Source organism: Cataglyphis hispanica, chromosome 17 (assembly GCF_021464435.1).
Source record: "Cataglyphis hispanica isolate Lineage 1 chromosome 17, ULB_Chis1_1.0, whole genome shotgun sequence".
Lineage (NCBI taxonomy): Eukaryota > Metazoa > Arthropoda > Insecta > Hymenoptera > Formicidae > Cataglyphis > Cataglyphis hispanica.
The window spans coordinates 2,885,546-2,911,309 of NC_065970.1; the positions used below are offsets into that span (position 1 = coordinate 2,885,546).

At 28.7% G+C, this 25,764-nt stretch overlaps 3 protein-coding genes across 7 annotated transcripts; 2 read left to right on the forward strand and 1 right to left on the reverse strand.

Moving 5' to 3' along the window:
- The first annotated feature begins 1,297 nt into the window (after positions 1–1,297).
- On the forward strand, positions 1,298–7,061 carry LOC126856074 (ras GTPase-activating protein 3). 2 transcript variants are annotated; one of them, XM_050604249.1, is made up of 15 exons: positions 1,298–1,425; positions 2,320–2,440; positions 2,520–2,789; positions 2,888–3,044; positions 3,114–3,301; positions 3,374–3,709; positions 3,846–4,047; positions 4,128–4,346; positions 4,444–4,568; positions 4,719–4,853; positions 5,086–5,127; positions 5,265–5,371; positions 5,439–5,682; positions 5,778–6,119; positions 6,240–7,061. In XM_050604249.1, exons 1-15 carry the CDS (start codon positions 1,371–1,373, stop codon positions 6,781–6,783), a joined length of 3,087 nt encoding a protein of 1,028 aa, XP_050460206.1. In that variant the 5' UTR covers positions 1,298–1,370; the 3' UTR covers positions 6,784–7,061. The 2 variants fall into 2 exon arrangements, with proteins under 2 accessions (XP_050460206.1, XP_050460207.1); XM_050604250.1 differs by lacking the exon at positions 5,086–5,127.
- A 5,441-nt stretch (positions 7,062–12,502) lies between these two features.
- Positions 12,503–18,332, forward strand: LOC126856040 (glutamic acid-rich protein-like). 3 transcript variants are annotated; one of them, XM_050604205.1, is made up of 9 exons: positions 12,503–12,688; positions 14,065–14,262; positions 14,624–14,986; positions 15,054–15,322; positions 15,450–15,534; positions 15,816–15,890; positions 16,246–16,527; positions 16,632–17,051; positions 17,673–18,332. In XM_050604205.1, the coding sequence occupies exons 1-9, from the start codon at positions 12,637–12,639 to the stop codon at positions 17,873–17,875; spliced, it is 1,947 nt and encodes a 648-aa protein (XP_050460162.1). In that variant the 5' UTR covers positions 12,503–12,636; the 3' UTR covers positions 17,876–18,332. The 3 variants fall into 3 exon arrangements, with proteins under 3 accessions (XP_050460162.1, XP_050460161.1, XP_050460163.1); XM_050604204.1 differs by having other exon boundaries at positions 12,509–12,688; positions 15,051–15,322; XM_050604206.1 differs by lacking the exon at positions 15,816–15,890 and having other exon boundaries at positions 12,509–12,688; positions 15,051–15,322.
- Positions 18,333–18,517: 185 nt separating this feature from the next.
- Positions 18,518–25,561, reverse strand: LOC126856039 (U2 snRNP-associated SURP motif-containing protein). 2 transcript variants are annotated; one of them, XM_050604203.1, is made up of 20 exons: positions 25,258–25,561; positions 25,126–25,169; positions 24,931–25,047; positions 24,738–24,834; positions 24,315–24,629; positions 23,897–23,961; positions 23,659–23,824; positions 23,237–23,400; positions 22,616–22,675; positions 22,071–22,114; positions 21,762–21,866; positions 21,388–21,615; positions 20,957–21,199; positions 20,696–20,882; positions 20,432–20,618; positions 20,213–20,346; positions 20,043–20,131; positions 19,772–19,925; positions 19,541–19,695; positions 18,518–19,297 (listed from the first exon to the last, which is right to left on the reverse strand). In XM_050604203.1, the coding sequence occupies exons 2-20, from the start codon at positions 25,147–25,149 to the stop codon at positions 19,027–19,029; spliced, it is 2,805 nt and encodes a 934-aa protein (XP_050460160.1). In that variant the 5' UTR covers positions 25,150–25,169; positions 25,258–25,561; the 3' UTR covers positions 18,518–19,026. The 2 variants fall into 2 exon arrangements, with proteins under 2 accessions (XP_050460160.1, XP_050460159.1); XM_050604202.1 differs by having other exon boundaries at positions 19,772–19,931.
- Positions 25,562–25,764: the final 203 nt, after the last annotated feature.

Below are 25,764 nucleotides of genomic sequence, written 5' to 3' on the forward strand. Positions count from 1 at the left end.
CGAGTAGTGATGGTGGTTTAACTCTGCGCTCGTACATGTGCTACACTATGAAGAGAGAGAGAGAGAACATTACGCGCGCGCCCCTTTATATATTATCCACCCGATATATGACAACCCCGTAGCGATCCGTTGTCATACCACAAACATGGATGTTAGCGAATCATCGCATGAGGAAACAAATGGATGCATTAGATTATTTAAAATTATAATTTAAAATTATTATTTAAAATTATTATTTTAAAAAATTATTATTATTTAATTATACATAATAATTTTCTCATATTTCTACCTTACGTTTTATTAATTAAAATTAGCGATATTATTAGTCATAAATTATTAATTGCTTATTTAATTTTAGTTTTGCCTATACCGTTATGTAACATGTAATATAGTCATTCCACATCAGATAATAGAATAAAAAATCGTAATATCTCGACAAATAATTAAATTAAATTACAACAAAACGTACTAGATATATTTAGAAAACGATTAAAAACAACATGCACTATTTTACAATTAGATTAATCTAGTTGTAATAGATAACTCTACATTATCTGAAATATCTATATATACACACTGATCTAAATAGCGATTTATCGTTTTTTTTTAATCAAAATATATACGTTTGATGAACAAAACTTCAGTGATCAATTCTTTATCATTGACGCAAACGAGAATAATCGTTATATTACTATTATTATCAGCATCGCTTAATAAGGAAAGAAATGATCTTTCATTACAATTTTCACACAAAATCACGTACACTGCATTTATGTATAATATAATTTTAAAGATTATCGATTTTTTCATTTTATAAAAAATATGTATTTGTGAGACAAATTTCCTATACAAAATATAATATATATTTCCACGATTTTTATAAATACTGAATATAAGAGAAGTGAAATATATAATATTAATTCTGTACTATGTTAAAGATGATAATAATTGTAATAATACACAGTACATATTGCCACTTAAATTAATTTTCCATTTTAATCAAATATGTATATTATATGACAAAATTTTATTTTGTCATATAATTGTAATAAAAAGCTTGACAACGTAATATTGAGTAAATAATTCGTTTCTCCTCTACATATGTACAATTTTTTATACACATATATCTGTAAAACTCGCGTATATAAAAATATATACTTGGCAAAACGACGGAAGTAATGGCATACATCGCGTGATAATGGGTGGGGATGTCGAGTGACAGAAAACGTGTGTAAGAGATCTCGGTGCGCGGATGGGCACGGACACGTCACGTCACGGCCCTGCTCACCCATTCACAGAATGAACGAACCGTTTGCGTTCCGTTCGTGACGTTCGTGTAGGTAGTCACTCAGTAGTGTCATGGAGGTAACATGGCCGAGGAGACGCGCCTAGTTCGCGTTGAAGAGAGGCTAAGGATTAAAATCGGTAGGAAGCGCGATCGCGAACGCAAACAGATGAACACGCGGGTGTTATTATGCGTGTGATCGCCGCCTGCGAACGAATCGATGCGGGAATCGCAATTTCCGGGACGCCGCGCGAGACCGTTTTTCCACTGTGAGCTGCGCTCAGGATGTCACCCAATTCGACTCCCACGATCGCGTTCGTTCCTTTTTTTCGCTGCCTTTTCTTTGAAACGCGACCGCGAACGGCGAGTCTCCGCGCGACCGGTGCTCCGATAATGCGATTACGATACGCGTGGTCGACGTACGTCATCGGCAACGTCCGATTTTCATGCGAAATTCGCTAGTGATTGACGAATACATTCTCAACTCCCACGCGTGCGTTGTCTTCTACACACGTGTGTCATGTGTATATGTCGCGCGCGCGCGCGCGCGTAATGTGTGTGTGTGTATGTAAATGCATGCTTGTGAAAATTTGTGTTTGCGCGAGAATGTGTACGATGAGAAAATCGTTATCAAATAATGATACGTACTAAAATTTTTTGAAAATTTCGAGTTAACTGTGTTTTATAATCTATTTTCGACTCCGTGCTTACTGTTTGTCACTATGTTGCTCGCGAATATCTGTCCCTTGAATAAAATAGTGTAGCTTTATTTTCTCTAAATTAATTTAATTTTTTCTTGCTTTCTCCGAAAGTTCAGTAAATTACGATTTCTAGTACAATAAATAATTTTCCTTTTGTATTTGTGTCATCAATGAAAAATAATTTTATTTAAGTTATGCTAAAAATATATGCTAAAAATTATTCTCGAATTATTCAAGCAATTGTTATAATAATGATTATAACATGAATTAATGCCTCAATGATACTTTTCAAGAAATATTTGTAAATTACACTATATATTATTTTTTATATAGGAGAAGTTAAAAATCTTCAAAGTCGAAGTCATGGATCTCCAAGTACAAGAGATGTTTATTGTGCGCTGTCGTTGGATCAGGAGGAAATATTCAGAACGACTACTATGGAAAGAACTCTCAAGTAAATCTTTATTTTTTCTTAGAATATAATTAATTGATTTAAATTAATTACAAATAATTATTTTGTGTCTTATAAACAGCCCATTTTTCGGAGAGGAGTTTCAGTTTGAAGTGCCTAGAAAATTTCGTTACCTTGGCATTTATGTATATGATCGAGATAGACATTTAAAACAAGATAAGATTTTAGGGAAGGTAGCAATAAAAAGAGAGGAATTAGCAACATATCATAATAAAGAGCACTGGTTTCCTTTGAAACCAGTTGATGCTGACTCTGAGGTCCAAGGCAAGGCTCATCTTGAACTTGTTTTGCAACCTCAAGTTGAACATGCTCAGCCTAAACTTACAGTAAGGTGAGTAAGGTGATGGAATATATTGTGTCGTTGATCTACATGGACAATATACGGATAATAAAGTTATTTGATAATATATATGACTTTATGTATTGCAGAGTAATAGAATGTAGTGAATTAACTATTAAAAATGGTAGCTGTGATCCCTTTGCAACTGTTACAGTCATCTATAGTAATGGTAAACAAATATCAAAACGCACAAAAGTTAAAAAGAAAACTGCATCTCCATATTTCAATGAAACATTTATATTTGAGGTATGAAAATGCATTAATCATTGCTTTAAGAGAGAAAATACACAAAATTGATTTCTTTTTCTATTATAGCCAGAATTAACAGAGACCAAGGAAAAAGATATTTCTCATTATTCTATCGAAGGAGCTGAAGTTGGAGAAGTAGTTGTTGGTTTATGGCATGCATCTCCTGGTATGGGTGAACAATCAGTATTTCTTGGCGAAATTCGAGTCACTCTGAAAGGATTACAAAAACAACCAACCAGTACAACACCTGCATGGTATGTGTTTTTTTATTATAATTATCAAGGATTCAGCTCTTGAGTGAATTACATTACTTTATATGCATACAGGTATTTTTTACAACCTAGAGCAGCAAAGCATCGTCCGTGTAAAATTTCAAATAATTCGACATCACCTGGTACATTACCAGGTTTGGGATCGTTACGTCTAAAAATTCATTACACAGCTGATCATGTATTTCCATCTGAAATGTATGATAGACTTAGGAGTCTGTTATTGCAAAGCGTCAATGTTCAACCAATAACGTCATCGGCTGTTTATATATTGGGTGAAATTGTAGCTAGTAAGATGGAAGCTGCACAACCATTAGTTAGAGTATTAGTGCATCATGGGCAACTGGTGTCTGTAATGCGAGCACTTGCTAGTCATGAGATTTCTAAATTGACGTGAGTAGACTGTGTATCATTTTTAATTCAGATATACCATTCCATTATAGTCATAGACCAAGTAATGACTATAATAAATTCAATTTCTTTTCTTTTTTTCTTTTTTTGTATTTTTTTCTTTTTTTCGTCATTTAAGTGACCCAACGACAATTTTTCGCGGTAATACATTAGTGAGCAAAATGATGGACGAAGGCATGAGATTAGCAGGTCTTCATTACTTGCACAGTACTCTTAGACCTGCAATGGAACAAGTCTTCCTTGAGAAAAAGCAATGTGAAATAGATCCAACTCGAGTAAAGGATAGCAATACTATACAAACTAATTTAGCGAATTTGAAGGTATTAATGATTATCACTGTTCATTTATCTTCTGTGAAATGGCAAAAGATATATTATATATAGCCTTTTATTTTTTTTAGGAATATGTTGAAAGAGTATTTACAGCTATAACAACATCAGGAGTGAGATGTCCACCTTTAATGTGTGAAATGTTCTGGTGTTTAAGAGAACTCGCTGCAACTCACTTTCCAAAAAATAAGGAAGTGAGATACTCCGTGATCAGTGGATTTATCTTTTTACGATTTTTTGCTCCTGCAATATTGGGTCCAAGATTATTTGATATAACTAATGAACAAATTGTAAGTAATTGAGAAATAATAAACATATATATGAATGTAGCATATAGTTTTTATAGCAGTTTTTTTTTTCTATTAATCATTAAAATCATTATCATAGGATTCACAGACTAATAGGACATTAACATTAATATCCAAGACGATTCAAAGTCTGGGAAACCTGGTATCTTGCAGAGGTGGTGCAGGTAGTGTTTGCAAAGAAGAATATATGGAATGCGTATATAGGTAAGATCTCCTTTATGTAAGAAAATAGTTTTTAAAAAAATGTGTTGAAAACTTGATGATTTAACATAGTAAATCCAAAAAAAAAAAAAATACAGATACACAAACTATATTTTTTTATATTGTTACATGTGTTACCATTTAATTTTGTAGGGAATTTTACACAGACAGGCATATACAAGCAGTCAAGCAATTTCTGGAGTTAATATCAACTAGCAGTAATATTAACAGTTTTATAAAACAGCATCCAACAATGCTACAAGAACAACCAATGGTACTAAAAGAAGGGTATGTTTATTGATAGAGATACACAATGTACATCATTTCTTTTATTATGGAATTTATATATATATATATATATATATATATATATATATATATATATATATATATATATATATATATATATTAAAATTTTAATTGCATTAAAATATCAGATTTTTTTTGTTTAAACTTGTAATACTAAAACTCTACATGTAATTCTATATAAATTATTAAATCTCATATATATTTCTAATAGAATATATTTTCTCGTTATGCATACCATTGATTGTGATAAGAGGTTGGTACTAATTTATAAGAATAAGTTTTTAATTTTGTTGTTAAAGCACAACACATATATATACACATATGTATGTGCATATATGCATATTTTTACGAGATTACAATTTTACTATTAATTGCAATTGTTTTTTATAGAATAATGATTAAACGGGCACAAGGCAGAAAACGATTTGGTCGTAAGAATTTTAAGCAGAGATATTTTAGACTTACTACACAAGATTTAACATATTCTAAAACAAAAGGTAAATGTTTTCTCATAAGATATTTTTTTCTCAAAGGACAAAAATTTATGAAACAAATTTTTCACAGGTAAAGAACCTTTGTGTAAGATACCATTAAAAGAAATTTTAGCAGTGGAAAGACTTCACGAAGATTCTTTCAAAATGAAAAACATGTTTCAAATTATTCAACCACAGAGAGCATTGTATGTGCAAGCCAGCAATTGTGTTGAAGAAAAAGAATGGATCGACATTCTTACAAAAATATGTCAAACAAACAGCAATCGTTTAGAAAAGTATCATCCAAGTGCATACATTAATGGTCATTGGCTTTGGTATGTAATTTTGAAAAAACAAAAGCATGTACTAAAAAAAAGTAAATAAAACTTATATTAGAGTTTAATTATCTTTGTGTTTTTGCAATTTACAGTTGTCGGGCAGTTACGGAAGTTGCACCAGGATGTAGTGAAGTATCACCAGGTATAGAAACTGGGCTGCGAATGGTTTTAGATCCTGATCGTGATTTGCAAAGGATACATTCTTTAATTTTTACAAATATGTCACGTCTCGAGACATTGATGAATGCATGTGAATGCCAAGCGGTTTATGGTGCTAGTGATATATGCATCATACCAGATGGAGGATCGCCTATAGAAGATGTACCTTCTTGTTTCAAGACTTTAAACGCCCTTAGAGAAGCTGCATATGCATTGCAGCGTGAACATAGAGCCTATTTTAGAAGACTGGCACGTGACACCAAATATGGCAGCAAGTATGTAATACACTTGATTGTTTTATCAGAGACATGTATTTTTATTTATATGTTTATGATATTTTGTGATCAAAATATTATATTTACGAAAAATAGTTATTGCAATATATATTTTTGTAGGCAAGCTCCCATTGGTGATGACAACTACCTCCATTTAGCTAGTAGAGCAGGATTTGATAATCAATTAACGAAGCGGTCGTACGAATCGGACAGTGTAAACCAACGCATAGACACGGAACTTTACGACACGACATTCTCTAGGAAAATTGTCGAAAATCAAAGATACGATGATACTTTCAGAAAGTGTTTTGATTCTGACTCCATTAATCGTAGGTATGAGAATGAAAGCAACTTATTGCGAAGATACGAAAACAGTAGCGATACTATGAAAAGTATCCAAAATGATCTCAGAAAATTCGATCATAGTTTAACTAATACATTAAGATCTGATAAATTGGAAAGAAACGGTAATGAAAATATAGAAAATCATAAAAGCACCAGTCTATTAACGGCGGATAATATTAATTTATCGAGTACATTATCGCGGAGATTGGGTAATTATGATAACACTAGAATGTTAGATGAATGTACGTTGGCGAGACGATTAAAGCACGATGCTGCTGACATATCTTGCAACTCGATGAGTGAGCGTGGCAATCATTAATTTATCTATTATGTACAAATATAAGAGTTGCGCGTTATTACAAATTCAAAAAAAAAAAGAAAAAACTACAAGTAATAAATAGGAGTGTATATAGTGGAGGATGGCATGAGCCCAGACACATTCATAGCAATCATCCGTGGCAGAGGCATTAATGCATCTGTGTAGGGCATTTACATATTTTTCAGTTCAACAAATAATAGAAAATGATTTGCAGACTAGAAAAATATGTGAGGTGCGAATGGCTTAATCAGAAAACAGAGATTTATTAGTTATTTCTTTAAAAGTATACATTTATATATATATATATATATATATATATATATATATATATATATATATTTTGTACATACAAAATACAGCTTTTGCTTTTTTGTAAGTATAGAGCTAATTTTTTTTATCTCTAGACACTTTCACTAGACATTTTCATCGTATAAATTAATAATTTTGCTGTTGGAGGTCGTTTTCTCTGTTGTGTATGTCAGCTTTTTACTATAAATTGTTTCATTCCTTTCTTTTTTAATATTGCATAAAAATAAGAAAGAGTTATAACAGAATGTAATTTAATGTATCTTTTGTTACCATATTGTGCAAAACATAACATTTTGTCACCACAGAAATCTCTATTATTTATTATTTATTTATTTTCTCATCTCATTTCAATATATTGAAGATGTATGTGCATAAACATGATACTGACTATGTTATTAATTGCACAATTTGTAATCTCATTCTTTAGAAGGCCAGTTCTGGCCAATGAATAAACTCAATGTTAGATTTATCTAATTTTATATATACATATATATATATATATATATATATATATATATATATATATATATAAACGATTCTTATATCTCATATCGTAAAAAAATGTATTTGATAATAATTATCATTATTTTTATACATAATTTCACATTAATTTTAGCATAATTATTTTTTGCATTCGTTATACAATCTTAGTAGCATTAATTATACAACTTGTGCAGATATTTATATGACATAATATTATATATAACTATTTTATATAAAAAAAAATACAAAGAATAAAAATACAAAGATATCTATTAATGTTGTGAATAGACTTGGTTATTTTATAATTTCTAGGGAAAACGTGAAAATTTTTAAACCAACATTTTTTAGACTAATACATCACATATATAAATTCAATCAGTTCTAATATATTATATATAGATAGAAAAGATCTAAAGAACATGTAATTATAGGCGCTGAGCTTCAGTCTTTAGAGATATAAACGTACAAATATAAAATTCTTTTGCACTTATTTATATAAATTTTTTATTTTGTTAAAAAATAATTTAATTTTACATTTGTTCAAGAATATAGACTGACTTCCAAAATAGCTATGCTGTACATATTCTTATAAAATGTAAAAATATTAAACATTGAAAAATGTTAGATCTGCTAAATATTTAATAAAGAAAAATATATCATATACAGAAAGATATAAAATTTTAAACTGTTATTGAATCTTTAATAACATTTGGCTTTCACATAGTTTATTCTATGATGCTATTACAATTGATTATATGTTGAATAAATATTTTATTGATTCCCTGTGATAGTACGTATATATAATCAGTTTTCATAATAATTTAAGTTATCTAAGCTATATACATATATAATCCTTCCCTCTGATTATAAATTGTCTACAATATTCACTATTAATTTGTTATTCTTAACTTATTTAAGTAATTAATTTAAGTAATTAATTAGTATTCGACATTTATTAAAGAATTATACATTTATAGATTGCTATCAAATGATAATAATGATTGTTTTAATTTGCTTTTGGAAAAAATTTATGCAATACACATAATAATGTGGCAATATAATGCTTGCATCGAATCAAGTTATATTAATAGAAAATTCTTTATTTGCGAAATCAATTATATATGTTTTTGGAAGAAGTCTGAAAAATGTTGACAATGCTTTATTTCTATTACAATAATTTGTAATTATTTGAGTAAAATCTGGGAAGGAGAGAGAGAAAATATGTGAGTGAGAGTAAGTCTAAAAATATTTTTTCTGATAAAGAATATGATTATCTTCATGTAGAAATACATATCAGTCTAAATTTGCAGTTTTAACTAAAAACATTATTTTTAAATTATATTCGCTTATTTATACATATTCGCTTTACGGCGATTTATAATATATATTAAAGATTTATGACAAAATAATCGCAATAATTGAAAATTGTACACTTCTAAATATGAATTTATATGTCAAACAAATAACATTAATGTATTATGACTGCAGTTTCTCCATTCTAATAGAGAATTGAATACATTAACTAATAACATAATATAAAATAATGAGAAAAACTAATTGTTAAAAGATAAAATGTATAATTACAGTTCGATAATCATAATGCAAATATACAGTTTAAAATCTAGATGTATAGAGTTCTCTTTTCCATGTGTAGGAAATAGTAGATCTCTAAATATTTTTATCTATTTTCTAGGCATAGAATATAAGATCATTTTAGTGAATCTATAGATCAAATTTATAGATCTGTCAAATTATTTATAGAATGGTCGCATTATCTGAATATCGAGCAATTAAGGGAATATATTGTACCATAGTTTGAAAACTTAACATATCTATACAAGGCCTTTCTGTGTAGAGTTATCTAATATAGAGAATATAAAAGCTAATGTTGTATAAATTATTAAGTAAAAATCGTTGCATACGATACAAATCAATGAATTTTACACAATGTAAATTTATCATAAATCCTTTTTTTAATATATATTATGCAATTTATCTAAAATTAATGTTACAGTACTTTGTACTTGAAAAAATATAATATTGTTAAAACATGTAACTTTTGTTATTAAAGTCGATTGTTTATTGAGCTTATAATCACAACAACATTTCATTCTAAAGATTCAATCCTGTGCTCTGTCCTAATTAATGTTGTTAATTTTGTATTACATTTTCAAATTGCAAATTTAATTTACATATTAGATAACAATAATTAATTTATTAGAAGAAGGACTTATATTATTGTTCGTATTTACTTTATTATGAATTTTTTTGTCCAAAATGTAAAGAATTTCACAATAAATCGTTACACATGCGATTTAGATTAAATTATTTAGAAAATTTTAGACTTAAATTATTTAGAAAATTTTAACTGTATTAAATGGTATAAATTTTCTGTATAGTATGCATGATTTTGGAAATGCAGATATATGGAAATGCGTGATAATTCTACTTATAAATGGTATTATATATATTTATTTCAATTTTATTGCATTAATAATTTAGTAATACATACATCCTTTTTATATACTCTTTTTCTTGTGTTCATCAAATAAATGTATGTAATATGTATATGTGTATTTGTTATTTTATAGAAATTCTTAGCATAGATCATGTATTAAAACACGTATTTCAAGAACCCAAAAATGTTTCTCCACAGAGCATTATATATTTCATAGATTATTTAATTAAAATCATTATATATATAAATATTATAATTGAGTTATGTATAACGTTATATATTTATAAGAGAATCGATAATACTCTGTAAAATATATTTTGTAAGTTTTAAAAATCTAATAAATATTGTATTAATAATTCACTCTTAAAAAATATATGTTAAATCAATACTCGCAAGTATTGTTGCTTTTAAAAGCCTGCCCTGTTCAATAAAAGCCTGTCATGCGTATTTGACAATTCAAATATTAAGAGTAATATGTGTATAATTTTGATTTAATTAATTTTGAAAAAACAGATAATTAGAATTATACATATTATTAAAAATTTTTTTTATAATTTTAGACAATTGTAAAAAATTTATTTGCTATTTAAAATTGATAAGAATATGTCGTTATTCTTCTACATCTGGGCAAATTCTAACTACATGATAAAAAGATTGAGCTAATTAAATAATCACTCACCAAATATATACTAGATGAACAGCGATAATCTCTCTTGATTATTCGTTACAACTCCCACGATGATTCTCGATGATCTTTGATCTTTTCCTCTATGATTCTCGATATTCGTCGATATATCGACGATACGCACCGATGATTCACAATCGATAATAAAACGCGCGAAATAATACACGTTGCGCGCCTTAAAACAATTCGACGCGATTGATATCGATCAATACATAATACCGATAATTTAAATTATTCAATTATTTTTCATTAACGATCGTAGATTCATTCAACACTCCCGACACTTATCGCGCACGAGACTGCACAAAAATTCGAAATGACGCGCCAACATGGCGGACGCGCGGGCGCGTCAAAATATTTGGCGCGCAAATATCGTAGACAAGCGCGATCGCTTATATCAATGAAATCCAAATCCGCGGCCAACAAAATCTCTCGATGCTGTTCGATGCTTCTTGATAAACTATGCTGAACGACACGGCTTATAGGACTAACGTACTTCGCGAAATATTTGCATATTAGAAACCGTTGCTTCGACCGGAGTATGGAATGCATCGACCACGCATACCGAGATACGCGGTTAATTCCGCTTAATCGCGAGATCGCACAAGCTGATTAATGTTGAGATGCTTATCTACCATTAAAATCGACATCCTCGACGTTCGTCCGCATACAAAATTCGTCCGAGACGAATTAAAAAGACGCGAAAAGACGAAGCGATCGCGATTCGACTGCACATCGGCGACGCACCACTTGAAGTAATGGTTTGATTCGAAATTTAATCACATGACCGCTGCTAATTTCGCACGACTACGCGATAACTCCCTAGCGGTTACATAACTGTACATATATATAATATAATATTTCATATATATATATATATATATATATATATATATATATATATATATATATATTCAAATACTATATTAATTGGATGATATATACAATCTATATATATTAAAATTTCTCTCTGTAATGTATGTACACTGTGGCCATGTTTTTTCTCCTACATGTTTTCTCACACAGGGTTGAAAATATTTGAAATGTACTCGCACATCTAGATATTTGTGCATCATGACTGTTGATTAGGAATTTTAAATTATAGATCAATTATTAAATGATTGATATCACGAAGCTTATTGTTAATTATTCGAATCTGTTTTTCGACTATTTTATTGCACGTTTTCAATTCGAATCATGTTTAAACCATCGAAAAGTCGAACGATAAAACATCGGACAAAATATATTTAATTTTAAATATTTTTAAAGAATAATATTAATAGAATTAATATGCTAAGTAATTATATACACATACACAAACACGTAACGCGCGTTTATATTCTAGTAATACAAAACGCATATGTCTGATGGAATGTCCACATATCAAATGTAATAATAATTTGCATACTAAGCGATAGAAGGTTTGGTATTTAAAAATATATCGTAATTAATGTATAATAAAATATCTTGTCTCAATTATGGAAAACAATATTTAATTAAAAATATAACTCTATGCACAATGTATAACTTTAAGAAGAAATATGTAAATATTCTTTTTTTTTTATTGAACTCACGCTAATAAAAATATTTGTATGAGTGCAATTAAAAATATAGCAATAAGTATAATAGTAATATTGATAGAGCTCGATATAGTCGATATATATGTGCAACTATTATATCGATAAATTTTCTAAGATAATGAAGAATAATCTTAATAGATGGCACGCGAAATAACGTTTGTGACGTCGATAAATTTCGCATAGGGTTTTTTTCGCGCTCGGTAGCGCTGAACCATCTTCGAATGAAATTTTTGTAGAGTATAGTGATCTCCGACGTGAGTTCTTCGACACATTTGAAAATTCAAATTCTTCAAAGTGATCACAAAGCAACACTCGAGGTAGCGTTCGCTTGTAAAAGAATGTCTGGCGATGTGCAACCAAGAAAACGAAAGGAGAAACGACGCAAAAAGGGTAAAGAACGAATCTGCAGATGATGTACTAGCGCGCGCACGATTCGTATAGCACTTTCGTAACACGAATACCCACGGCTATACGATATTTTTAGCAACGTTTGTTTTTTATTTTGATAAAATACAAGCAATATCTGTGTAAAATACGCGTTATTACTGTAACAAGATTATCTTGCTTGTTTTAAAAGAAAATATTGATTAAGATTTGCTGCTTTACGCTCTGCTTTTTACTGTGTTTCGAATATTTTTTTTAGTTTTTACATGTACAAGTTATACTAATTGTTATTATGATATTAAAGTTAAAACAAATGCGATGAAAGTTGTGACAAAACGATAATATTATTATACAAGTGCGCATATAATGACATGTTTTATTCTTACGATCCTCCGTAGCTTCCAAAAATATCCGCGCACCGTAGCTTGTTATTCATTGCATGGCCAATCTTTGGCAGACAGTGACATATTTTTTATTTCAATTTTTATTTATATTTTAATTTACAAATTTCTTACAGCTGATAATGAGCTCAATTTATATTAACAGATATTTATTGTGTTGCATTTAAATAGCCGCTGTTAATTCGGAAACGCAACATGATACAAACAATCATTGTTGTCATTTCTAAACAAAAGTTTTGTCACTTCGTAAAATTGATTTATTATATCTAAGGAGATTCGTATCATTTTTAATAGTGACTAATATAAAGATATTTTCTGTTTTTTTTCAAATAATCATTCAATTTGTGTTCTCTTTCCCTTTCTCTCTCTATCAAATGACGTTCAACAAACACTATATTTTAACTGATACGAAATTAAATTGTTTATCAGGTTTATAGTTCTCATTAGATATGTATAAAATTTTGATTCGTCTAAGAAAGTTTGGCAAAGCTCCTTGAGTGAGAAAATGTGGGTTTTAGAAGCTCGACCTATCTTTTAGCATTCAAAAATAGATTAACGTGTATTATCCAGTCTAAAAGCATTTCTCTTTAAATTTTGCGTAATTTTCTATATGCATTGCTGCATTTTGTTTATAAATCTCATACTTACTTTATTCATTAAGTAATTAATAAAATTTAATTACTATAAAAAATTTGTTATATTTATAATTTATAATGTTTGTATTTATATATCCATTTTTAGCTTTGAATGCACCAAAAGAATTAAATTTCACGTTTTTATATTATATTATACATTTTTCTAATAAATATATTTAGTATCATTTGATTTCCATAACTTTTTATCATAAATTATATATTATTTAAAAAATATTGATACACTATAATAGAAATATTTAATACTCAAGATATATAAATTAAAACTATATGAAAAAGATATTGTTATTAATAAAGTATTTTTTAATTTATTATTTATTATATTTAGATGATGAAGATTCTGGTACTCCACCACCTACTTTGATCAGTCCGACTGATACTTCTATCGAAAATATCACTCTTCACATTTATAAAGAAAGTAGCACAGGCGGACATTGGTGTGCACGAATCATATTTTTTATTTTACTGGCTGTTCTTGTTGGATTGGTTGGTATAATAATCTTCGAACATAGAGGAACTACAGACGGTAAGTAAAAAATATAAACAAAAAAAATAATTTTTTTTGTTTATATTAAACAAAAGTCTTATTTTTCTTTTTTTCTATGATCTATTTTCTTTTTTTCTGGTCTTCATCAGAAAAACATATTGCAAACATAAAACGTGCTTAATCTATACACACAAATACTTTTATACTCACTTAAATATTCACTTTAATATACTTACTCATTCACTATATCTACAATTCCAACTATACTTAAAAAGACATTTATATTTGATATCATATTTTGATATAATATATATATATATATATATATATATATATATATATGTATATATATATTTTGGATATAATATATTATATTTGATATAATATATTGTACTTCAAGTTGATACACCAATTGCATCATCACGTTGGGCAAGTATATTTGAAGGCTGGGTAGATGACTCGCCATCTAATCATGACGATGTATCGCACGAAGAAGAAATGTTGGAAGCAAGTAAAAAAATGTTAGACGAAGAAGAAGAAAAGGAAGGCAATGATGAAGAAGAATCGACAGAAACTGAAAAACAAGAAGAAGAAAGAGAAAATATAGAACAAGAAGAAGACGAAGGAATTGGCGAGGAAGAAGAGGAAGAAGAAGAAGAAGGAGAGGAAGAGGAAATCGAAGAAGAGAAAGGAGAGGAAATAGAGGAAGAACAAAAAGAAATAGAAGAACATCAAGAAGAGGAAGACGAAGAAGAAGAAAATGGTACGTGCAAAATATTATAAAAATATTAAAGATATATTTATTTTTATTAAAATAATGTTTCTAGAAGATGAAAATGAAGACGAAGGTATTGATGAAGAAGAAGATGATAAAACACAACACGAATATGATGATGCTGGTACATTAGAAGAAACTGATGAGACAAATGAATATGAAGATGAGATAGAAGGAAATGATAATTTTGATGTAGAACTTGAAGCCAGCATGGAAATTGTTGATAATTCTGCAGAAGAAAAGGATAACGATGTATCTGAGGAATTCACAGATATACCTGGCATTCATCAAATTGATGATAATAGTGCTGAACCTTTAGAGGAGGTATGTGCGATTCATTATTTTTATTATTTTTGTATATTGTACTATATTAATATCTAATTATTTTTTGTGGATTATTTTATCTTAATAATTTTATTTTTTCATCGATAAAAATCTGACTTTTTATCAGATAGAAAGTGAAGAAAGCGAAGAAGATATAGATGATGTAAATAGTGAACCTGAAGAAGAAGAAATTGAAGAAGAATCTACTAGTGGTGAGTCTGTAAGAAAATATGCATTAAAAATGCCTTTGCTAAAGCCTTTAGATAATTACATAATCTTAATTATAGCTGTAAAGTGATCCTCCATGCTCTTTTACTTGATTTTAACTCTGGATATAACATAAAAATATATAATATAAGCACCAGCATCTTGCCCTCCTTTTTTCATATAAAAGTAAAAGACAAAAACATTTCTCGCTGCTTTATTGATTATACGGTATACTTTCATATAAAAAAAAGATAGTAATTAGAAATAAAACATATGGTGCTTGCAGTGGCTGTGAAGTTTGGAGTCGGTGTTGCACTTGTTGTTGCTGCGCATTTTGTTCTCGTTAGACGATGGAATAATGGTAAATTTTTTATTATGCATTATCTGAGAGCAGCACATTATTTATAACAGGCGCTGCAACATATAAAGCATATGTAAAAAAAGAATTATTTAGATTTATTAGATGTGAAGTAAGAGTTTTAAATTTTAATAATATTATTGTAATATCGTTGTAAAATCGAAAAAATTAGAATTTAAATTTTTTGCAGGTAAGTAAAAAGCTTGACATAGATAAAATTAAATCAATGCTTTTTTTAGCTATATTTAGTATATACATTTATATATATATATATATATATATATATAATTAATAATTGTTTGTACTCTCTTTTTGCATGCATCTACAACATAGAATATTGAATAACTCAATTTTTCAGTTAATATTTCCCGTTCTCCGCATACAATTGATATACCTGATTTATCAAGACGCAATACAATAGTTCCACCGCCTCATATTAAACAAGTAATTAAATCAGCTAAGAATGTCGACAATAAAACATCTATAGAAGCACAAGTGAAAAATTATGAAGACTTGAGATTTAAATATAAGGAACTGCAAGAAGGAAATATTTCTCAAACCGATATAAATAATTTAATTGCAAAAGATAAATCACCACAAGTAAACGAAAAATGGTCAACTCAAAGTACAACTAAAGCAGGTGTAGTGAATAATATCTTATTATTTTTTTCTTGTATCGTATTAAAATAAGCTGTATGTATGTCTTACAGATTTGCTTATATTTTTTTCGGCTTCTTTATATAGAAATCGATAATCGGGATCAATTTAAAATAATATCATCTGAGGAAGAAGAAGATTATGAATTAGATACATCAGAAAACGAACATGTTTTGGGAATGGAAGAGTATGATGAAGAGCAAATGGAAGAAAATAATGATGATCAAGAAGAAGAAGAAGAAGAAGAAGGAGAAGAGGAAGAGGAAGAAGATGAGGAAATCGAAAATGTTGATAATTCAGAATTAATAGCTAAACTTGAAGCAAAATATGGAAAATTATCCACTCCACAAGATAGTGAAGTTGAAGAAGAAGAAGATGAAGAGGAGGAGGAAGAGGAAGAGGAAGAGGAAGAGGAAGAGGAAGAGGAAGCGGAAGAGGAAAAGCAAGAGGAAGAAGAAGACGAAAAGAAAGGAGGGAAAAAAAGACAACAAAATATTAGAACAGAAAGTAAATAACAAGTTATTAAATATGAATTATTAAATATTTTATGGATATACACATATGCACATGTGCATATACACATACATGGCAAATGTATGCATATATACACGCACATATTATACATGTAGAAATAGAACTGTTCCCTTTATTCTAATAATTAATAATGTTGCTTTGTCTATGTTTATTAAATAGAAAAATTTGTATGTATTGTGATTTTATAAAATATTTTATTGTCTTGATTAGATTAAACAATATATTACCATTTCCCAGTGTTTATCAGTTACAAAAAAATAAAATTTAATACATTTGAGCTAGATAAAAATGAGCATGGAGGATCTTTATTATAATCAGAGAACAATACTTTTTCATTTAATCTATTTAAATATGTTAAATCATACAAAAAACTAAAAAATTTTTATAAACTATATATATATGCGCAGTTTATAAAGATTTTTTAGTTTTTTGTATGGCTTAACTTATATATATATATATATATATATATATATATATATATATATATATATATAATTAATGTAAAATGATTGTGAAATATAATAAATATAATAAATAGGTTTAATAAAAAATAATATATTACAATTTTCGCGAAAATTATTGCTTTGCAAACAGGTATTAAAGCGCTAAAGGACTCACATATGGAATCTGAAGCAAAAAAAACATCCTTTCAACAAACAGGAGTGGAAATTAATCAAGTGGATAGTGATCAACTTAAAAGTGGAGGAAAATTTTATGACTTTAGTAATATATGGAATATAAATGATATAGTCTACGAAAAAAATAATTCCACAGATCCTCAAATTGACAATTCGTAATTAGAATATACATTCTCTTGTAAGATAATTTGATAATATATTTATTTTTTTCGAATTGTGAAATTGTCCTTTTAGCAAACATTTGTATCAAAAATGTGATGCATGATTCAGTTTAAAAAAAATATTAAGATATAATAGTAACATTATATGTAAATAGAAAAATGATATTCTTTAATGTTTTTCTTTCGTTCTTTAATGTAACTATCTACTTTCACTTTTGTTTGAAAAGTATGTTATGCATCAACTTTGTTAAAGCTCAACTAATGATATTCATATGATTTTTCAGACATAAATTTAAAAAAAAATGACTGATGTATAACATACTTAATAAAGTTAAATTAATTTAAAGAAAAGGATATAGATTTTCTTTATAAAATATCCATGCAATTGTTAAAAAATTAAAAGTTGAACATAAACTATGATATAATCAATAAAGTCAAACTATATGATAATTAAATGTCATGACAAGTTTAGAGATGCAAAGATAAAATGATGTATAAATGTTTATCTTTACATAAAATTATTTATTCATGTTCACAATGCAAGAAAACAATATTTTTGATACATACTAGTAAGTAAGATTATGTTGTTCAATTCTAAAATATACCTTCAGAACATTTAACAAAAGTGTCGCATTCTTGGTATAAACTTAAAGACGATCATTCTATCTTCGTATTCTTTATAAAATTAATATATACACTTTTCTTATCTTCCCTTGTGTGTATTTAAAACATATAAATCTGATTCGCGTGACTTTTAGCAATCGGCAAAATATTTTATGTCTCTTGTTCTACATTTAAAAACTGCATATATAACGCGCGTTATCTTAACTATCGTGTACTTGACGCAAAATATAATACAAATATTTTGTAATGTACAAAATAAAAGTTTTTTTTCACGATAATAATTTAGCAGTGAGAAATTCATCATTTTCTGAACACGTATAGATGAGTCAAATATATGTATATGAGAAAGAACAAAGAAGAATTAATCTTTTTAGTATATTAATGCAATTTGTGAATGTAACACGATCGTGTAAGATAATAAATGTCTGATCTAAGAAGGAAAAAAAAAAAAAAAAGATCTCGAAGAATTATTTTGCAAAAAACTGCTGTGTAGTAATTTATCTACGATAATGTGTGTATCGCAATTTAATATTTATGCTTGTGTCGCTTACGCGGGGAAGGCGGACTACTAGCTCTATGTTTAGAGGAAGTACGTGGAGGCGGTGGAGGCGATAAAGAGGGTGATCTGCGTCTCTTCCTATCACGTTCATTAGTAGGCGATCTGCGAGATCCTCTACCTGAAGAAAAGGAAGGCGATGGCGTACGTCGAATACGAGGGGGGGATGGGGTTACTGGTACGCGTTTTTTATATGGAGATCTTGATCTACGTTTGCAGCGTGGCGATCTACTGCGTGATCTAAAAATATATAACAAGAAATATATTTATAAATATGATATATTTTTAAATAATTATTTTATAAATAATATAAATTATGTGTAGTTATATTTACAGATATATAAAAATATCAATTAAAAATTGCATCAAATAGAATATCTCTAAGTTGAAAAATATCAAGCAGCAGAGATCCCATGTATTATATAACAATGAAAATATAAAATCAGAATACATATATGAGAAAATCCAAGATAGAGTATTTACCTATATCTTACACTTTTGGATGATGGACTTGTCGACGATCGTCTTCGATAGCTGTGACTAGGAGATTCTGGTGTAGTACTTCGGCTTCGTTTCTTTTCTCTTCGTTTCTCATCATCACGTTCTTCACTTTTTATATCCTTCATTTCTCTCTCGCTCTATAGTAATTTTATGTATGTGTATATGTGTGATATTATTGTTATGCATTGAAATTAATATGTGTAAAAATGATACCTTTCGTATAAGCTTTTTCCTATAATGCTCTACTTGTGCCTGTATCGTCATACCAGACTTTAATGTTCTTCTACCACTTTCTAATTCATCTTGATATTGCATAATTTTTACTTCAATTTCACGTAATCTGTTTCGCCTTTCTTCATTGTAATCTCTACCATTGTTAAAGTAATTTTTATTATAAGAATATTTTAACATGTATAAATTGATAAAATATTTTTTATATACAGGATTATCGATATCATCGATAATTATTTGGACGAAGTTCTACCTGGAATCCATACTAGTATCTTGAGAATTTGAATCTTCGTTTTGACCTAATTCTTCCCATTTACTCGTGGTCATTGCTTGTGCCTCGACCTAATAAAATTGTATAGTATATAAATATAATATGAGAAGATATTGATGTTATTTTATTTTGAGATAAAAATATTTTGAAACCTGATCAGGATCAACAGTTTCCCATCGAGAAGGAACAAATCCAGCTGGCATTGTCGATTTCTTTTCATCATCCTTACTTCGCGTGTTTGTACTGTCATCATCATCCATTGGTACTCCGTCAATATCTTCATCCACTATGACAGATAAATATATACATATAATACAATTTAGTACAGAACTATATCTTTCTATGTGTTTATTTCAGGAACGCATATATACTAGGCACTCCATCGATATCGTCGTAATTTGAAGTTGCTTGAGATGTGAGACCATGCTTCATGGCACCTTTCAACAAGGTTGCACCATCAAGTGGTACTCCATCTAAATCTTCAGCACCATCGCCATCAACATCAGACAATGGCGCACCATCAATATCTTCATCATTTTCAGGCTCAGGTTCGTCCATCTTAAAGAAAGAAATTAGGAATATTATAAAATCTATCTCCTGAAGAATATATTATTGCTATAAATTAAAAGAGTTACCAAAACAAGCCCCAGGAATGTATTTTGTAATTTAACAAGAAAATCTCTTGGGTACACTGTCCAATCTTCCCATGCTCTAAACATTCGCATAACGCGGACTTTGAATCCTTCTGCCTTCAATTTACTATCAAACTGCTTGTATGCTTGATGAACTTCGCTAAAGATATCCAGAAGACGTGTCTCAAATCTGTAAAACAAATGATATTAATTACATGCATTGTTTTTTTCTTTCCTTTTTTTTTAAGAAAAAAGATTACATACGCTTTTCTATAAATAGTAGCATTGGTTACTTTGACTCCACAATTGTGTAATATGTCAGATATCAAATACAATCTTGCAATTTTCTTATTCACAGGAGTTTGTAAAATTGACAATGATTCTGAAATACAATCACAAATCTCTTCTGCTGCTTCTGCATGTTCTATACAAAATACCATTGCTTCTGCAACTTTTATTCGTTCAGGTGATATGTTTCTCAACAGATCTTCTAAACGATCTCGCTGACTACAAAAAAAATAAAAAATAGAAAAATTTAAAGTTAATTTAATTAAATTCAAAAAGAAAATATTTCAGAAAATTTATACAATATATCTCACATTACGAGGCTGTTAATAGAATTTTTGAGTTGTTTTATTTTGACATATTTTATTATTCTATAAATAATTTTGTGCTGTTTTTTGCTATTTAAATACCTGTTTGAAAGACTACCCCTCCTTGGTTCTTGCCTCTCTTCCATTTCTATTAATTCATCTGGCATGCCTTGTGTCCAAGGATTGATTGGTGGTGGTCTCCATACACTTCCACCTTTAAACATTCTAAAATCTTCTGTACGCCATTCCTTCTGTCCATCCCCTTGTAGAATAGAATATAGTTTCCAGCGATAATAAGTGTGTGCAGGAGAATAATTTTCAAACAAGAATCTAAAATTAAAAATATTTAATTAAAGTATTAAAAGTTATTAGTATATGTATATTAAGTATATTATGTATATGAAATATATATATTATGTATATCTATATATATAAAAGAATATATGTAAAAAAATATGTACAATAAGATACAATACCTGAACATTGGATTAGTTAATTCTCTATTCATAATCATTGCTTCAAACATCGGACCTTCTCGAATTACAAATTCCACCATTCTATGTATTAACATTACTAAATTTCTGTAACATACGATTTTATTAAGTATGCATTTGTATCAATTGCTATAAAAAAAATATCGCATTCAGCAAAAGCATCATTTACAAATACATTGTGTGTGTGTGTGTGAATGGTGTGTTATGTGCATATGTGTGCACATATGCTCTTTCCGCGCGCATATATGCTCTTACTAGATCTGTCATTATATTATTCAAACCAATAAATACCTTTCTGTTGGTATCACCACTTTAACAACAGCATTCTGCAAAATCTGATCATCAGTCCAGATTGCCAGAGCAACAGTATTAGATGATAGAATGTCCCAATCCAAAAGTCAAATTGTGATCATCAATCCCAAAAATAGTCGTCAACAAATTAACACACAATTTTTAAATATAATTAGAATTGTACATTTAATATGATAAACAAGGAATTAACACATGGAGGGTGTGTATGTTAATATATGTTTATATATTCACTTAAAACTATAAATTTAAAATATAAATATATATTTGTTCCTATTTTATCATTAGCATATTTTTATAAGCAAATTGTTAGTTTATGCTCCGTGAAAAATTTATAACAATTTTACTACTTAGGAAACTTTCTTCAAAAATACTTTTATAAATAGATATAATACATACATATTACACAAAAATGCATAAATATCTATAATAATTCTTAATAAAGTAACAGATTAACAGGAAAATAAATATCTAATTTAATAAATATCTAATAGCTTATTTTTTTAATAGAACAGAAATAATTTTACCTTTTCAAAGTTTTCCTTTTCCTGCGGCTCCGCGCTCTGTATATTGCGGATACGTGGGATCTGAGATTATGTTTCAAAAATAGTTATTCAATTTGTATAAAATAAACAAATAAGTTTTTATCACAATTTATCATTGTGATCATCTTGAAGTATCATTTTATCGACTACATGGGAAAAGAGAACGAATACATCGTTAGAATTTTAAGCGATGATTTTATTTCGCGTTTTGTTAAATTGTTATATAAAATTGCTCAAATCAATATAATTAAATAAAAGAAATAAATATAAATGTTAATGTACTAATCAATAGACTGTTTACCGAATATTCATGTAGAATACTTTCTTAGAATTCTCTGTAGAATACTTAAATTCTTTACTTACTAGATATTTGTAGCATAAAATATATACGTTTTTAATTCCTATAACTATCTTAATATATAATTAATATATAATTAATATATGATAAAAAAGAAAAATATACACTTGATTATATATATAATCAATATCGATAATAAATATTTGCGAAATGTGATTATTCTTTTAAAAGATAATATTAAGTAAAAAAAAATTGAAACATAATTAAGTAGTTATTACACTTCTCAAGTGGTTTATTTGATGTACCTTATGTTTGTCACGACGATGTGGTTGAGCATTAAATGGAAGACCAGACGGAGGCGGTGGCTGCGTGATCTCCATCAAAGCAGGTGGAATATAAATGGGATAAGGTGGAATTGGTACGCTCTTTCCCCAGCCCAACTTCATCTCATATTGCATTATATCGCGACCTAATTCATGATAAGATATGATAATATATATATTCCATATCTCAATTATAAATTGTCATTATAATGTAAATCATAATAGCTAAAGCAATATAAAAATTATATATATATATATATATATATATATATATATATATATATATTAAAATTTAATAATACATTAACAATAGTATACATAAATAAATAAAAGGTGATTTTTATGCATGAAATAATTTGTATATTTGTATATTTATAAAAAAAATACTCTTGTCATATTCTCACCATTAAGATTTTTTAATGCACGCTCTCCATCCTTACGACTCATGAACGCGACAAAACCACAATTCCTTTGTCTGGCTTTCTCTTCGTCACTGCGTGGCCACATTATTTTTATACTAGCCAATGGACCATATTTGCCAAATATTTCCATCAGTTGCTGTTCTGTGATCTGCATGAAAACAGAACATAAGAAAATTATTGTATATATGTATGTGTGTATATAAATCAATATATATTTTACCTTTGGATTCAAATTTCCTAAGTACAAGTTTGTGGTATTTGGATCACCATTATCAAATGAGCCATCTGAAAAATAAAAATTCTTCAATATTTTTTTATAATTATGAGATAGAGGAAGGTGGCAAGGAAAAAGATAAGGAGAAGGACAATACCCTCATATATCAGGGCTAAGAGACGGGGATCATCAATGAAGTTATGCAGATTAGCCTTTCGCGGATCCGGAAATGAGGATTTATTACCTACTAAAGTTATAAGCGCACTACAGATTTAAATAGTAATGCTATAAAAATGTATCATCATATTTAATTGCAAAAACAACTTTTGAAGCAAAATTGGAGAGAGGCATACATATACAAATTAAAATAAAACTTGAGAAATATTTTATATAATATATATATATGTATTTATATATATAATACCTTCCACGCATTTTAAAGCAGCCAGCATTGGATCTTCAGATTGTGCAGATATTACTGTCTTCACTACACCCTTATATTTGTGCCTCTCTTCACGCTCCTCTTGTATCATCTTCAGCTCCTCTTTAAATAATTCAAGATTGCTCTTCTTTTTTTCCCCTTCTTTCTTCTTCTTGCCTAATCTATCTAGTTTTCGTTCATTTGATCCAAGCAATCTTGCATATTCTTGAGCTTGTTCTGCTGATGATCTGTTATCAACTATTTCTGAGATTTTTGATTGTGGCTTATAAAGTTTCCCCTTTTCTCTCGTGTCTTCCTCTTAAAAAGAAAATAATATAATATAAGATAAAAAGTTTATTTTGTAACAATTTACTCCTCAAATAATTTAAAAAATAATTGTTTGCAAATGCACATGTCTATACTTACGCCTTTTGCCTGCATCGTATGTTCCTGCTTTAACCCATACTTTGCTAGCTGTTTTACTTGGCGTTTCTTGAAACGTTGCCACAAATTCTTCAAATGCCTGTACATAACGCATAATTACAATCATAGGATAAAATTTATACAATCTCTACAATAGGATGGACAATCAAAAGAATCAATATGCAGCATCATTTACCTGAGCTGCGGCTTGTTCTTGCTCCTTCTTTCGTTGCTCTTCCAATTCTTTTTTACTCAATGGTCGTTTACCCATAGTACCAATGGAAAAAGCTTTAAGTTTCTGTTCCGCGATTTGCTATAAATGCAAATTAAAAACTTAATATGCAATTATACTTAATAATAAATAAGAATCTAATAAAGTTATACATATTACCTTCATCATAGCCTTATCCGCCATTTGTAAGGATATAGTGTAACCTGAAAAAAAAAAAAAGAAAAGAAATATGACAATATAATAATTTCCACGTGTAATCTTGAACGCACATTAAAATAAATATAAACATACAATTGCAGTGCTATTGATATCCGTAAAATCTTGGTTTCATCTACCGAAATACATGCATCGAATATACTTAGCGTACAGCAGACGCGAAAATCAACGTCGTTGAAAAAACAATTCGATTAAAAAACATATTTGTTTGAAACAATAAAACGCGAATTTAGAGATGATAACAATTGATTTTTCACAAATTACAAAATTCTATTGCAATATTAAACGATTGCCGAATAAGACGGGCAAAAAAATAAGAATTAGAGTATCTCAAAACACATTTCTCTCTCTCTCTCTCTCTTTTTCTCTCTTGACATGAATCGTCGGCAACTACACAGGTTTGTTCGTTTTGTCAGCACTTTCTACCCTTCATGTCAGATTCTTCGCGCTCATTTTCTTCAATGACCGAATATAAAGCCCCTATCACGCAATTCATTGAAAATTGAAATTTGACCAATCATGAAAAGGAATTTTAGCTCTTTTTGTTCTGATTGGTCAAATTTTAATCTTTACTTTTCAATT

Coding starts and splice junctions, on each gene's coding strand:
- LOC126856039 (XM_050604202.1), bottom strand. CDS start 25,149: ATGGCGGATAAGGCTATGATGAAG. Junction 20,883..20,956: donor GCTACTATTTATAGAAAAGC/GTATGTAATCTT, acceptor TTTGTTTTACAG/ATTTGAGACACGTCTTCTGG. Junction 20,347..20,431: donor CGATATCGATGGAGTGCCTA/GTATATATGCGT, acceptor TATCTGTCATAG/TGGATGAAGATATTGACGGA.
- LOC126856074 (XM_050604249.1), top strand. CDS start 1,371: ATGGCCGAGGAGACGCGCCTAGTTCGCGTTGAAGAGAGGCTAAGGATT. Junction 4,048..4,127: donor CTAATTTAGCGAATTTGAAG/GTATTAATGATT, acceptor TATTTTTTTTAG/GAATATGTTGAAAGAGTATT. Junction 5,683..5,777: donor ATTAATGGTCATTGGCTTTG/GTATGTAATTTT, acceptor TGCAATTTACAG/TTGTCGGGCAGTTACGGAAG.
- LOC126856040 (XM_050604204.1), top strand. CDS start 12,637: ATGTCTGGCGATGTGCAACCAAGAAAACGAAAGGAGAAACGACGCAAA. Junction 14,263..14,623: donor ACATAGAGGAACTACAGACG/GTAAGTAAAAAA, acceptor TTGTACTTCAAG/TTGATACACCAATTGCATCA. Junction 16,528..16,631: donor TCAAAGTACAACTAAAGCAG/GTGTAGTGAATA, acceptor TTCTTTATATAG/AAATCGATAATCGGGATCAA.